At 37.0% G+C, this 15,968-nt stretch overlaps 2 protein-coding genes across 2 annotated transcripts; one reads left to right on the plus strand and one right to left on the minus strand.

Moving 5' to 3' along the window:
* Positions 1-1,335: 1,335 nt before the first annotated feature.
* On the minus strand, positions 1,336-3,578 carry LOC309474787 (T-lymphocyte activation antigen CD80-like). The gene is made up of 5 exons (XM_082137412.1): positions 3,369-3,578; positions 2,895-3,230; positions 2,525-2,809; positions 2,182-2,340; positions 1,336-2,104 (listed from the first exon to the last, which is right to left on the minus strand). The coding sequence occupies exons 1-5, from the start codon at positions 3,415-3,417 to the stop codon at positions 2,025-2,027; spliced, it is 909 nt and encodes a 302-aa protein (XP_081993538.1). The 5' UTR covers positions 3,418-3,578; the 3' UTR covers positions 1,336-2,024.
* A 450-nt stretch (positions 3,579-4,028) lies between these two features.
* LOC309474783 (cystathionine gamma-lyase-like) lies at positions 4,029-11,884 on the plus strand. Its single transcript, XM_082137408.1, has 12 exons — positions 4,029-4,329; positions 5,268-5,349; positions 5,433-5,528; positions 5,646-5,755; positions 5,984-6,118; positions 6,331-6,388; positions 6,474-6,551; positions 8,348-8,500; positions 9,281-9,402; positions 9,483-9,535; positions 10,369-10,507; positions 11,279-11,884. Exons 1-12 carry the CDS (start codon positions 4,147-4,149, stop codon positions 11,291-11,293), a joined length of 1,224 nt encoding a protein of 407 aa, XP_081993534.1. The 5' UTR covers positions 4,029-4,146; the 3' UTR covers positions 11,294-11,884.
* The last annotated feature ends 4,084 nt before the right edge of the window (positions 11,885-15,968 follow it).

The following is a 15,968-nucleotide window of genomic DNA, read 5'->3' on the forward strand; positions in this document are numbered from 1 at the left end:
TGCAAAGAGTGAGAGAAAACACAGGGCTCATATACACAGACATTAATAAGCTAATGACACACAGGTGGATGTAATCGCATGATAATGTGTCCAGGCAAAGGTTAATGGGAAATGTAGTTCCCGATGGAATGGTAAAGGACTAGGGAGGAGTGCCCTCTGGTGGTTATCATAAGCACTCCGGCAGGCAGGCATGAGGTTACGACAAATGATCTTCAAATCAAAATAATTGCCTGTTATATTGCCATTGTATTACAGCCTAAAGAACTGATAAAAAAAATGTATCTGGAAAATATTTACTTCATATAAGTTGCATCTTGTTTTATACCAACTATTGGAGTAAATTGAATTGTTACAAGGCTAATTTATGAAAGTGCGTATCTATACCACAAATTTTATTTCTCTTGCCATTTATGCGTGCATATGATTCACAGTTTTCGCCTGCATATGATATGCATATCATATACGCACGCACTCCGAACCCATAATCCTACCCAAAGGGTTTAAAGTGCGTAGCATATGCATGCAAAAAAACATTTTTGGTGTATAAATGGCACAAGAAATAAAGCACTTTCGTGAGATTGTGTTGCATTATAGGTAACACTTTAAGCAGCACTGAATAATGAAAGAAATAATTAGTTAAAAACATTGCTCCAGGATTGGAAAGACAAACAATTCAGGAATTCCAGTGTATATAGTTTAATCCATAAAAAAATAGGAACTTGGTCTCTTAAGAATGGAATGGGAGTTTTTGTTGTTGTTGTTGTTGTTGTTGTTTTAAAGCACATCATCTCTGTGGTTTACTCACAAAGATGTGTTTTCTGGCTCTGTGACCACTATGTGCAATGTTGTATGGGTTGGCATGGTAACTGCGCTCTCTTTTCATGCAGGGGTGAAGTTGACAAAAGATGGGTCAGAGGAGGCTTTTGAATAATTGCTGACATAGGTGAGTTTGATAACTGTTGCATTTTAGATCATTTAAAGTAAGGGCTTTAGGAGTTATTTAAAACAGCTGAAGCTATTCAGTTCCCAATATGACACGGTCATCTGTCTTGATTGAATGTATTTTCTAAGGACATTCACTTATACAAATGATTTACAGACAATGGAAGAAGGCATCCGTGTTCATGTAACCTCAAACAAGATAAACCGAACTGTACTATACAATACTAAACATCCAGCATATTAAAATAGTTAAAAAGCTAAAATACTTAAAAAGTACCTTCACTCATGTTTAATGTTTTTAAAAGTAATTATCTTCCGGAGTAACTAAAAGTATTAATGTGGATTACAACAGAGCAAAAATATTTTGTCAATTATTGACAAGAACAAGCGCAATACAGTTTGCGCTTTATTACTGTTATAAACAATTTAAATTGTATGTACAATACAGTTATGAATTTTGTCTCATGGGGCCTTCCATTTCTGACTCTAATACAATAGTTAAAATATTACACAGTGATTACACAGTTTTGTTTATGAAACTGTGGTGCTAAAATGGTCCTTCTGCTACAATCAGTGCTGCTAAATATATTTAAATTGTCTTAAGTCACAACAGCACCCCTTAACCGATAAAAGAGTGAATGATATAACAGTGGAACATATAGGCTGACTAATACTGTAACTCATCTGCATTTCTGCTCAAGCCTGTCTAACCACTTTGGAAAAATCAGGTGAAGTTATGCAAGTTATTATGAGCTCTTTCCCAACAACATGTTGCGTAATCTAAAAATGTAACGTTTCATCCAAATATTTTAAAATGCTGCAGCAAGAACGTATCACGTCTTGATACTTAATAATAAAAAATAGTTTGAGCTGTTCATCTCTGCATATTGAATTCAGATCAATTCATATTCATAGCTTGACACGTTTTATTCTACTCAGTTGCACGTCTTTTGAAAAAAGAGGATATTCAATGAAAGAAAAGTATAAACCAAAGGCCTTGAATGAAGTTTGTGCCATGCATCTCAAGCTGATTCAGACTATGAAACTGTGAATCATTTCCAGTCAATCACAGTGTTACAGTGTTACACATCTGTTTCTGGAAGGGAAGCCCATTGCTCCAAATCGAACACAATCATGTCAGAGCCTGCGCTAGATGAATCATCTGCAACGCAAAGAAATTATCATCATATTACAAATCCACATAGTAGTTAGACCATCATATAAATAGGTCTTTGGTACCTCCACATCTGTGTTGCTTTCTTTTTCTATCTCGGTCCCATTTGTTCTGGAAACCCAAAGACGCAGCCACCAGGAAGAATACAACCACACACAGAGCAGCGCTGAATGCCCACATGTGCTCTGACAGCCGGACCACCGATGTACTTGAACGAACACCAACTGACCACACACACAAAACTCACGTCTTCATATTGTTCATCACTGTATTGTGTTTGCTGTACATCTCAGGCTGAATCAAGTTCTGACTACCGTATTGTTCACATTACACATTCACATATTTGACATATTATTGGTGTATGCAAAAAAATCCCAGCACCATTACGGAAACTGTTGAGGTACGTACTGCTCGTTGCTGTTAAAGTTTCGTTCAGCAGGTTGTTTTCTATGACACAGGTTACGGCTGTGTCTGCTGATATGTTGATGGATAGGACACTTGTGATGTTGTAGAGTTCAGACTGTGGTAGAACATTTATATATGTTGTGACTAATGTTTCTGGAGGACTCTGTGTATGGTTGACAAGCCAGAACACGGATGGAGCAGGAAATCCTCCTCTGGAGTTGCAAAACAATCTGGTTTCGCCACCATCCACTCCATTCTGTCTTAATAAAGTAGGATGGCTGAAATGACCTGCATGCAGATAAATAGGTTGAATGCTTGAAACCAAAATGCTTAGAATAAAAATGTCTGGTTGCATTCAATATTTTATCCTTACCTGCTACGGTGAGACAGACAGTGCAAAGAGAGCTGCTTTTTTCACCGTGAGGCTTAAGATGAAAGCTGTAATTATGTGTGTCTGATAAATGTATATCGTGTAACTCCATGGAGAAATCTCCAGTTTTTGGGGCTAAAGATGACACTGTAGTCCGGACACTGTGGGACACATTTTGATTGTCCACTTGTCCCTCTATCCAGACTGCAGTCTGTATTATTTCCATTCCTCTTCTCCATTCAGATGAGAAGGAGTGGAAGGAGGTCACATTTTTCACCCCATTATAAACACAGGGAAGGAGGACACGCTCCCCAATCACTCCCACTATGCATTCATCAGCTAGATAGTAGTAGATATGAGTTATAATGTAATTCTTGAATCTAAAGAATAGCCTACAGTGTATACAATGTATCTAATGTATCAAGGCAGAATCAAGAGTCGATTGAGCTGGAACTAATTGAAACACACAGGACTTACCTTGTACTGAGGCAACACTTGTGATGGCAAGCAGCAAAGCACCAAACATGTCCCTGTCATCGCTTAAAGATAGTCGTGGTTTTTTCAAAACCGCACCTCAAGGAGAGGAGGTGTGTACTGCTGTCAAACTGGTATAAAACTGGTGTTGTCACAGTTGTTGTTAGATCATACTTTTGGGCTGTGCCCAAAACCAAAATGAAATGCCAAACTGTAAATAAATTGAACTTTTGGTGATTTTTGGCGAAGTGTAGGGGAATGCACTTGCCTCCTTAAGCAAGTAAATTAATTAATTAATTAAATTCAAAGTTCAAATAATTTGAATTTCTACAAAAAATTTACCCATAAACATTCACTTGTTTTGTTAAATCTTCTCAATAGCTGTCAAAGGTTCATATGTCGTCACAGGTCATACTTGATTAAAATGACTGGATGGATGGATGGATAGAGTTTATCTTATCTGAAAAACTTTTTTAATGATTTTGTGGTTGTAAAAGAACAGTGGACAGCTTGGTTTAGTTTTTGTGATGTAAACGTTGCATCATCAGATCACTATCATTGCGCTGTACACTGACCACGTGACCCAGCACGCCCCTGCGTAATCGCCAATCCACTTCATGCCCGACACTACACGTGTAGTGATTGGCGTAGAAAGGTTTTGTTGCTATATAACCCTCCTATTACTGTAAACCATTTACAGCAAGTAAGAAAGCTGTTCACTCTTCTGTGATCTCAGGGACCCTGTATCTCAAGCTCATCGTCAGCCATATCCGGAGTGCGCATGGCTTCACACATGCAGAACGACAGCAGCTCAGCCTCAGCCGGCTTCCAGCCGGTCTTTAAATCGTTCGCCACAGATGCGATCCACGTTGGTTCAGAGCCGGAGCAGTGGAACTCTATGGCCGTAGTGCCTCCCATTTCACTGTCTACCACCTTTAAACAGCACGGTCCGGGAAAACATGCGGTAAGTTGTAGTGGTTTGACATTGAGAATATATTACGCGCTGTTTCCTATTAGTCCGATATTTGAATGCAGATTGTATGTTGTTATGAACGCAATCGATGCGTGTACTGATCGAGTGAATGGAGAACGCGACTATTATTGTGATCAGGGCATTTTCCATTTAAATGGGTTTGATGTCAAATGTACAATGACAGGACTTTTAATATGAAAGAAAAGTATGATTTTTTTTTATCATAAATTAATTTATAGATATCTAATACTAAGGGTCCACTTGAATGACTCGCAGAAATAAGCTGTGTATAGGTGTATGTCACAGTGACTAAGCACAGTTTCTCGTATCTGGAAAACCAGTCTAAACCGACTTACTGGTTTTGGTCTCCAGGCTGGTTTTCTGACTGGTTTTAGAGGGGTTTTTACTTTGTTGAAAGATCCTAAACTCAAGTCATGCCTATTTATGTTAACACTTGATGAATGAACGAAATGAAATTGACATTTTACAACACCACAGGTTGAGGTCATAAGTATGCTTATTGCCTGCTAGTTTAAATAGCTGGTTGAAGATGGTCTTCGCTGATTTAAACTGGTCTCCCAGCCCCAAACCCCTCTAGAAACCAGTCAACATACAGGATCTGGTGGTTACAGATTACATCAGCAAAGATGCTGCAAGTTGACGGAGTATTTGCTCAACCAAATGAGTCATGAGAACAGGTGGTTCAAATAAATGCATGTGCTTGCTTGTGAGCTGTTTCTCTTTGGAGTTAAACCACAACGTTACAGTATACTTGTGATATTGTTAAACTTTTCTATGGATTTACATTGTTTCTTTATTGCTCACTCACAGATTTGACACTTTATTTACACAATGCAAACCACCTTTGTATGCATAGTATTTTGAATTCAACACTTTTTTTTTTTTTTCTCTAATGTTTTATCTGCCAGGGTTTTGAATACAGCAGGAGTGGAAATCCCACAAGAAACTGTCTTGAGAAAGCAGTTGCTGCGTTGGATGGTGCACAATACTGTGAGTGAATCACCAGCACACAATCATTTATATTATCTACAAATGACATTGCCATAAACTTAAAGCTCTGACTTTCATAATAGGTCTCGCTGTTGCCTCTGGATTGGCTGCAACTTTGACCATTACACATCTTTTTAAGGCCGGCGATGGAATTATATGCATGAATGATGTTTATGGAGGTAAGTTACTGCTCCTAAAAAACAATTGAAACTATTACACTTGATAGAAAAGAGAATAAAAAAACTGAGATTAAGTTAAGAGAGATGCTGAGTCTGTCACCTTTCCCCCTCCAACAGGAACTTACCGATATTTCAGGAAAATTGCTGCAGAAGTTGGCCTTGATATCTCATTTGCTGACCTCACGAGGCTAGAGGAGCTAAAAGCGGCTTTAAAACCGAATACAAAGGTACACCTGGCAGAGTTTTTTTTTAAAGAACGCAATCAGGTTTTTAAATCTTCCTTTTATTTCTCAGCAGTATATAGCTCCGCCTCTGATCAAATTACTGTGAGTAAGTGGGTGGATGGATGTGGAAATATTTAGTTACACAATTAAACCTGACAGAATATGTGTTAATCAGCTCTGGGAAGTTCCACTCTAACTAAAATGGGGTAATAAATATCCCCGTTTCTACAGATGGTGTGGATTGAAACGCCCACAAACCCTACTATGAAGGTTGTGGACATTCAGGGCTGTTCAGATATTGTCCATGCGCACAACAAGGACACAATTGTTGTTGTGGACAACACTTTCATGTCAGCCTACTTTCAGGTATACACATTTATTTTCTTAGCTGATGTTCTTTTAATGACTTCGAGTAGATAACTAGGGATATGAAAGACAATTAAAAGGTGATGTAACTATGTAACAGTTTAATTTTATTAAGTTTTGTGTACAATACTCAAGTGCAAGGATAGAGTTTCCTTTTACAGAACTAGGTATTCATTTAAATATTTCACCATTTTTTCTTATTACTGGAACAGCGCCCTCTTGCACTTGGAGCAGACATCTGCATGTACTCTGCAACAAAATACATGAATGGTAAAAACAAACGAAAAATTAGATATAAACCTTATATAATTGAAAACATGCTTGATCAAAGTTCAAATAATTGGTATAATTCCAGGACACAGCGATGTTGTCATGGGGTTGATGTCTCTCAACCGTGAGGACCTCTATGAACGGCTGAAGTTTTTGCAAAATGGTAAGTCTTTACTTAAAGTCCCCCTGTAGTCAATAAATGTATCCCTTAAAACTCATCTTTGATTACCAAAATGACATTTAAACGGAAAAAAATTCTTCGTGCCTTAAAATAGCTTGAATGTAACTCTACACCCTTGCCTCATTTGGTATACGCGGTTCTATTATGCAAATTAGCCCCGCCTCCGCTCACTCATACCAGCTCAGAGATCCACTCGTTGATGATCACATGTTGACGTGATTGGTCACAAGATAGTTTGTGACGTCAGAAACACCAGTGATTTCAAACCACGTTTTTGAGACTGTCTTTGAGACTGGAGAAAGTACTCTGCAATGCTGTTGACTTATAAATTTGCACATGGCTGGTCTTAAAGCATATTAAAAACACCATATAGACATATAAACAACATTAAAAGCTTGATTTCCACCACAGGGGGACTTTAATCTAAACTGAAACCGTTAAAGTCAGCATGAAACTGAAGTCGCGATAGTATCTTCACTATTGTGACGTATAGTGAAACGGCTTCTTGAAGAAGAAATGTAGGACGGACTTGATTTTGTGCATCAGGGAATTGACTGGATGGTTGTGGTTTGCTATGGCTGTGATCTCATGTAAATAACAGGTTGTCCCGCCCTCACACCAAAAAACACGGCATCATAAAAGAGCAGAGATGTCGCTGCAAGAGGGAGGGGAACATGAATTTTGATTTTATGGCGATAATCTGGCTGATAACATCTTTGGCCAACAGCTCATTTCTTAATGGCATGACTCCATATCAAAAGGGCTGTAGTGTATTGGTGTATTTCATAAGCGGTTTAAATAGCACGTTATTTAATAAGAGAAGTGTATTACCCTTTGAAGTAAAGCCAGAATATTGGACAGTACTAACAATAGAGAACAAATGGCTTGCAATGCAAATCCAATAAGAGAAGCAGGTAATGTGCAGCATGTAGCAAGACACAAACAATACCAGACAATGAGGATCTGAAAACGGAGAGCATTTATACACAATATAACAAACTAAATGTCAACCAGGTGTGATCAATAATTGAGTGTCCATGGTAACAGATTAATGGCGGGAAACTAGAACAAAGGAAACATGTGACTGAAGACAAACTAAAAGTCCATGAAAATGGAACTAAACACACAGACTGTGACATGAATACTCATTTGGTGCATCTTTAAAGCTTTGAAGAAAAACAATGATTTTCTTGTTGTCAGATTGTAATGCTGATTTGAAATATAATCTTAACAAACAAACACGTGCATAAAAACATCTGTTACACCATGAAGTACTAAACCTGAGTGCTGTTGTACTATCAGCTTTGAATATAAAAAATATAAAAAAGATTTAATGAGGGAATCTCAAGGCCAAGGAATCATAGACCACTGAGCTTATCACCAAAGAGTGTTAAAGGTTCAGTTTAGTGTTATAATGTACATAAACATACAGAAGATGTTGTGTTTTAATATGCTAGAGAGAGACACCGGATGTACTCTTCAAATATTTCTCTGCGAACAAGGAATTCTAGCGAGAATGAAGTTCTTTTATCTACCCTATTGGGGGTCTTTTGTAAGGGACAAGAAAATGCCTTTCATTCACTTGAAAAGAAAGTTACTTATCTTCAGGTGAAGGTAATATCCTGTTTTAATATTTGTTGGCAATATTTCCCTTTTGTTATTACCTGTAGTCTCATTGCTAAGCAGTTGTGTAAAATGTATTGCTGTAACACTGAAAATGAGCATAGCACAAGTAGAAGGGTTATTGCCATCTCTCTCTTCCTCTATCTTTAATTCAGCACTCGGGGCCGTTCCCTCTCCATTTGACTGTTATATGTGCAACCGGGGCCTGAAGACACTGCACCTGAGAATGAAGCAGCACTTTAAGAACGGACTGGCAGCGGCACAGTTTCTAGAGGCCGACCCAAGAGTGGACAGAGTCATATTCCCAGGTGTCTGTGTTATTATTCTCACATTACATAGAAGTGTATGTTGGGTTAATTTGACATATGTTGGTGATTGTTCAAATAACCCATCTGAAAAAAAGATTTCAAATGAATGCAATGGTAAATGTTTGGTTGAGTCGATAATAATTCTCTGAGTGGGATATTGTGAATTTGTATACACTACCCACAAATTTTAGGGTTGATGTTTTAATGTATTTGAAAGAAGTCTGCTTTTTTTCTTTTTCTTTTCTTTTTTTTAATCAAAATGAACTTAAAATAGTCATACTAAACATTATTATGATTTAAAATAACTTTTATATTTTAATATATTTTAAAAAGTAATTTATTTCTGTGATTTCAGCATAATTTCAGTGTCACACGATCCTTCAGAAATCATTCGAATATGCTGATTTGGTGCTCAAGAATCATTTATTATCATGGTTGAAAACTGTTGTGCTAGTTAATATTTTTGTAGAAACTGTGATGCCCTTTTTTCCAAACTTTTTGATGAATAGAAAGTTTAAAAGAACAGTATTTATTTGAAATAACTTTTGTAACCATATAAAACTCTTTACTGTAACTTTAGTCTCATAGCAAATTCCTTGCTGAAATAATTCAGCATTCAGATTTTTTTATCTGATCCCAAACTTTTGAATGTTAGTGTATTGAGCTTCATTGGTATTATACCACCTGCGGGCAACATTGAACTGTGTTGTTCAAATGTAACTGATATTGAGGGATTCCAGTCAGACTTGATTGACTCTCTGTCATCTTTTTTTACTCCAGGTCTTCCATCTCACCCTCAGCACGAGCTGACAAAGAGACAGTGCACAGGCTGTCCTGGGATGATCACTTTCTACATTAAAGGAAACCTGGAGCACGCCTCAACTTTCCTCAGCAATCTGAAGGTGCGTTGAAACTACATATTGTTTGAAAATCTTTTCCGTCCTACGTTTTTAAAGAATCTATGTTGTACTTTGCATTTCAGTTGTTTGCGCTTGCTGAAAGTCTTGGTGGTTATGAGAGTCTAGCAGAGCACCCGTAAGTACTGAGAACACTATCCAAATCCACTGATTTCATTAAAATCGAGAACATATAGCAAAAAACAAATCATGAAGTATATTCACAATCTTTTGGTTTGTGAAATGCATATGCCAAATATGCTTGGTATAGTAAGTGTGGATGTATGTGTGAGCCCTAAAAATCGTTTAAGAGGGCTTTTTTATGACCACAGGGGGGCGCAAGAACTTAGATGTTGTACTAAAGCAGGGGTGTCCAATTCTGCTCCTGGAGAGCTGATGTCCTACAGAGTTTAGCTCCAAACTCAATTAAACACACCTCCTGAACCAGCTAATCAAGGTCTTGCATACTAGAAACTTCCAGGCAGGTTTGTTGAGGCAAGTTGGAGTTAAACTCTGTAGGACAGTGGCCCTCCAGGAGCAGGTTTGGACTGTACTAAATGGAAATTGGAGAAACAACACTTATGTTGTCTGGTGACATCCCAGAAAGCAGATTATGCAATTTACCTGGGTAAATTTACTCAGATTGAGCGGATAACGTCAACTTTTGGTTCCAAAACCTGAGGTAACTTCCAGGGTATATAAATAGCCATGGCAACTTATTCTCTGAATATGTTCCAGGGTCAGTTTACTTCAGAGGTATTCGCCGCATGCGTGCTCTATTGATAAGGCTCCAGTAGACAGATTTCACACAATACTATTTGCTATATCTTTTGCTAACTCTTTCTTAATATCGCACCTGCACCAATGTTACCATGATTTATCCTGGAAAAAAAGATTTGAGGTCCTTAAAACAAGTTTTTGATTGGACATTTAATTCACCTCCATTTCCCATGGTGCACTTTTCTTTTCCAGAGCAATTATGACTCATGCTTCAGTTCCTGAGAGTGAGAGGAAAGTGCTGGGAATCAGTGATACACTCATTCGTCTGTCGGTGGGCCTGGAGGATGAGGAAGATATTATTGCAGACCTAGACCAAGCCCTCTGTGCTGCAGTGAGTGTTTCACAACACATTTGTGCACATACTTATCTGTAAAACATATACATGCATAATATATGATTTATGAAATAAGGAAATTAGCAAGAATTAAAGGTAGACAATTTGTTTTATAAACACCTTTTGGTTACATCCTGATAGCAATCAATAATAAAAGTGGTCTAAATATTAAAACATGTACATGTATCTTCTGTGGATGTCTCGGGGTCAAATATTATCGTCCAATCGTTGCATTCGTTCCGCACACGGCTTAAACATTTAAAGAAAACAAAGGAAATGGCTCTCCTGTACTAAATTACTTTATCAGTATTTGTGCAATTTTTGCTAATTTCCTCCAACGGTGCTTTTCTTGTGTTTAATGGTGCATCCTCGTGTAAATTGATTTTATTCCCTGAATTGTTTTTTTTATTTTTTATTATTTATATATATTTTTTAAGTATGTGTCAACACCAAGATCATAATAAAATGATTTCTGAAGGATCGTGTGACACTGAAGACTGGTGTAATTGCCAGTGAAAATTCAGCTTTGTCATTACAGGAATAAATAACATTTAAAAATATACATTAAAATATATATAAAAATCAATTTGTTTAATACATTTAATTGTAATAATATTTCACAATATTATTGTTTTTTGAGTATTTAATTTATTGTTTTTGTATAGACATTTTTATATTTATATCATAAACGCATAAAGCATAGAATCCTTAATACAAATAAATCTTATTAAACCAAATACTAATTTCAAATTTTCTTTTTTAAAACAGCATCCAAAAAAGTGAGACTGATCAAGATCAATCAGGAACAGCAGTGATGCCACATGTGGATGAGACAAGGAAACTTTTTTTTTTTTTTTTTTTTTGCACATAAATTACATAGTATATAACTGAAAATTTTACTGTATTTGTCAGGGAACAAATAACCTCAAGAAACTCATCATTTCATTCAAAGTACTGGAGATTTGCTGCTTTTGTGTTTCTACTTTTTGTAATTATAGTTTGAGGTAATGGGACTAAACAATACAGCCTCCACTATTAAAGTTTTAATACAGGAAAATGCCAGGACTGCAAGGGAAATCTGATGTATGATGTAAATGAAGATTTGTATCTTTTTATATAGACTGTTCAAATGATTGATTCAAGTTGATCGAGAAGAAAAAAGACACCCTTAGAGTTCCTCAAGTAATGCACAAGCCCACAATCAGTCTTTATTTTCTGCACCAAAGATGCAAAGCCACCTCATAATGTTTCAAATCACCCTTCATAGATCAGTTTTGTATTTTTAATTCTTTAAATAAGCAAATTCAATTCTAAAGGGATCACATATGATCATTGTCTGTGCTGCCAGACCCATTAAAAGCCATTTGTAGTCTCTCCCTGTCTGTTTTGTCTTGTTCCTGAACGTCTTTGATGGTTGTACTCCATAAGCAATCACTTTGAAGTCAACAAGCTCCACACATATAATTGGAAGATAAATAGTAAAAGACGTATCTTATGAGTCGATTTAACAAATACATCAATAATGCTGCAAGGACAGCTTGAACTGAGAAGTAAACATTTCTCTACAGTATTTATCAGGCTTAAATGTATTTCTTCAACAGGCATGATGTGATAATTACTTCACTAGTCCTGACAAGACAAATTCGCTGTCCCCTAGTTTACAGTGTAAGATTTTTAGGGTATGCTGAAAGAAACTGAATAATGAAGAAAAATATGCTAAATATTAAATCAGGGTGGAAAATATTTTTCAATTCTTGACTTTCAGTTTTGCTTTTGATATGCACAGTTTAAACTTTTAAAAACTTTTTAATCTTAGTTTTCAATATTGATGTTTGATCTTGCCAGGCTCCTTTCATGCTCTGCTTTCCAATTTTCACATATCTACAAGAAAATATATTGTTTGATTCGCAATGACCAACTTCTAAACTATTTTGCAACTTTGCAACATTTTCAAGGTTGGTGGCAGCATTAAATCCTCCTAATTTTTTGCCTGACCTGGGATTATAAATAGCCTACTTATTTCCTCTTCAGCCCACAGTTTCATGATATTATATAATTTCAAATCTATGACTAGTAAGTGAACTTTTTAAGCAGACAACATTGTATGTTATTCTAAATGGGCCAGTGTTAGCTGCCACTATGCTATAACAATCGGTTGGGGTCATACATTTATCATAAAGATCATAAAAATTACATTTTGTTTGTATTTAGTACAGTCCTGAACGATTACACAAATGAACCAGTTCAAAAGTTTACATACGATTGATTTTTAATGTGTTGTTGGATGACCATTAACTGTTTTTATGTTTTGTGATAGTTGTTCTCCATTGTTTGCCCTGAGCAGTTAAACTGCCCCAACGCTGCATTTTATCTTTTTCACAATATGGAAGAAAAAATATGTTGCCATTTCATTTATCAGAACAACTATAATATAATACAGGGACTACACATTATTTGGATTTCATTGTGTCATGCCACAGTCTTGTAAACATTCAAATGCATTAAGCAATGTACCTGAAAAAAGTGGAAACTGAAATGTCAGTTCTAACCATCACGTAGCCGAAAAACCTGCTTAAAAGCTGACCTTTGAGCAATTTGATTAAATTAAGGCTTTACTTTATATGAGTCATGCTACAACAGGACAGACTAAATGTTGTGATAATGAATAGCCATTTAATTCTCAATTATTTTGCTTTCATACTTTAGTTTCTTTCAATACTTTTCACTTAATTGGACAATAACAATCTTTTCCCATCGTATGCGCAGGTAGAAAATAATGAAAAGGGACTTTGGCCAGTATTATGCATCACATTAGAAATGTTATAGGTTTAATTACACATTTGATGATGACACATTTCGTTCCTCAGAGTGTCTTTGTGAAGATGTGCCAGTTCATTTGCAGCTCGGGCCATGTAAGGTCATTCAGATAGATCAAGTGGAAAATTACTCTGTTAAACTTTGAACCAACCATTTGGTTTAAGAAAGCAGTTGGCTTTAGAGATTAGACATCCTCAGAAAGTTTAAATGGCCAAAGATTATAATTATGGTTATGTAGGACAAAAGGTATGATTTGTTAATGTTTGTTGTTGCTTATTTACACACTGTATGAGTAATTATTCTCTTTCCCTTAGTCCTTTACAATCCATTACGCAGAGCAGCTTTGTTCATTCTAACCACCTCTTAAAAATACAGTTTTTATCTTGGACTTTGCCCAAAGCCATTGTTAACATAACATAAAAGAAATCATACAAACCAGGGAGTTTGAGTGCTGTTTTGCCTGGTCAACATTAACGCTAATCTTTTATACATTTATTAACTTCTAGCAATAATGTTGAAGAGCATGTCTGCCAAATCATGCCAAACTATATAAAGTACAAAGCAGAGTTCAGGCCATCTGAATTTGGAATGTACTTTGACCTCCATCTGGTGAGAGAAGCCTCTCTTTGAAAGCCCTAATAGGATATTATCCTCTCCTGCTGTGATGTAATTGCAAACCAACTCCACTCATTATCTTAACACTCAGTTATCAGAGGATGTCTTTAACAAACTCGTGGTGTTTCATGAATAGGACAATTCATGAATTGAATAAGAATTCAAGCTCCAGTCATCTTGAAATGGCAGGCCTTTGTAATTTTTTTTATATTTTTTTAAATATAGGCTATACACAGGCAGTCAAAAGTTTGGAATAATTCAGATTTTTTTTATGTTTTTGAAAAAGGTCTCAAAACAGATTTCTTTATATATATAATTATGCAGGAAATCTAAAGCATAAACATATAGGCTATCTGGGATTATAAGTAGAAATGTATTTGAATATATAAATACTACAATACATCAAGCCCCTATTATATTGCGCTAAATTGTATTAAAATCCAACCATGCATCATCTTGCTCGGAGCGACAGTATAAATGCTTGGAAATATAGCTTATGTCTTTAAATCCATATGCAGAACAGAGGCATGTACAGTGGGGAGAACAAGTATTTAATACACTGCCGATTTTGCAGGTTTTCCCACTTACAAAGCATGTAGAAGTCTGTAATTTGTATCATAGGTATACTCTTCAACTGTGAGTGACAGAATCTAAAACAAAAATCCAGAAAATCACATTGTATGATTTAAGTAATTAATTTGCATTTTATTGCATGACATAAGTATTTGATACATCAGAAAAGTAGAACTTAATATTTGGTACAGAAACCTTTGTTTGCAATTACAGAGATCATACGTTTCCTGTAGTTCTTGACCAGGTTTGCACACACTGCAGCAGAGATTTCGGCCCACTCCTCCATACAGACCTTCTCCAAATCCTTCAGGTTTCGGGGCTGGAGACTGGCTAGGCCACTCCAGGACCTTGAGATGCTTCTTACGGAGCCACTCCTTAGTTGCCCTGGCTGTGTGTTTCGGGTTGTTGTCATGCTGGAAGACCCAGCCACGACCCATCTTCAATGCTCTTACTGAGGGAAGGAGGTTGTTGGCCAAGATCTCGCGATACATGGCCCCATCCATCCTCCCCTCAATATACGGTGCAGTCGTCCTGTCCCCTTTGCAGAAAAGCAACCCCAAAGAATGATGTTTCCACCTCCATGCTTCACAGTTGGGATGGTGTTCTTGGGGTTGTACTCATCCTTCTTCTTCCTCCAAACACGGCGAGTGGAGTTTAGACCAAAAAGCTCTATTTTTGTCTAAACAGACCACATGACCTTCTCCCATTCCTCCTCTGGATCATCCAGATGGTCATTGGCAAACTTCAGACGGGCCTGGACATGCGCTGGCTTGAGCAGGGAGACCTTGCGTGTGCTGCAGGATTTTAATCCATGACGGCGTAGTGTGTTACTAATGGTTTTCTTTGAGACTGTGGTCCCAGCTCTCTTCAGGTCATTGACCAGGTCCTGCCATGTAGTTCTGGGCTGATCCCTCACCTTCCTCATGATCATTGATGCCCCACGAGGTGAGATCTTGCATGGTGCCCCAGACCGAGGGAGATTGACTGTCATCTTGAACTTCTTCCATTTTCTAATAATTGCGCCAACAGTGTTGTTGCCTTCTCACCAAGCTGCTTGCCTGTCCTGTAGCCCATCCAGCCTTGTGCAGGTCTACAATTTTATCCCTGATGTCCTTCACAGCTCTCTGGTCTTGGCCATTGTGGAGAGGTTGGAGTCTGTTTGATTGAGTGTGTGGTAGTGATGAGTCGTTCATGAACGTGACAAATGAACGAAAGACTCGGAAGGTAAAGTCATTATTTATATTCCCTGTAAATTATTTTTGACTGCATTATAATGATTTCTTAATTCAGAATATGATCAAGATTGCGTAGGTGGATGTGTTCGGGGAATTTGCCTGTTAAAAGTATAACATTTAAGCCCCTTAAATGAACGAAATGACTCGAAAAAAGCTTAGTTCATTTTGATGAATGAGATCGAACAAGAGAGTCATGATCCGAACTTCCCATCACTAGT

Source organism: Leuciscus leuciscus (assembly GCF_965113295.1).
Source record: "Leuciscus leuciscus genome assembly, chromosome: 14".
Classification (NCBI taxonomy): domain Eukaryota; kingdom Metazoa; phylum Chordata; class Actinopteri; order Cypriniformes; family Leuciscidae; genus Leuciscus; species Leuciscus leuciscus.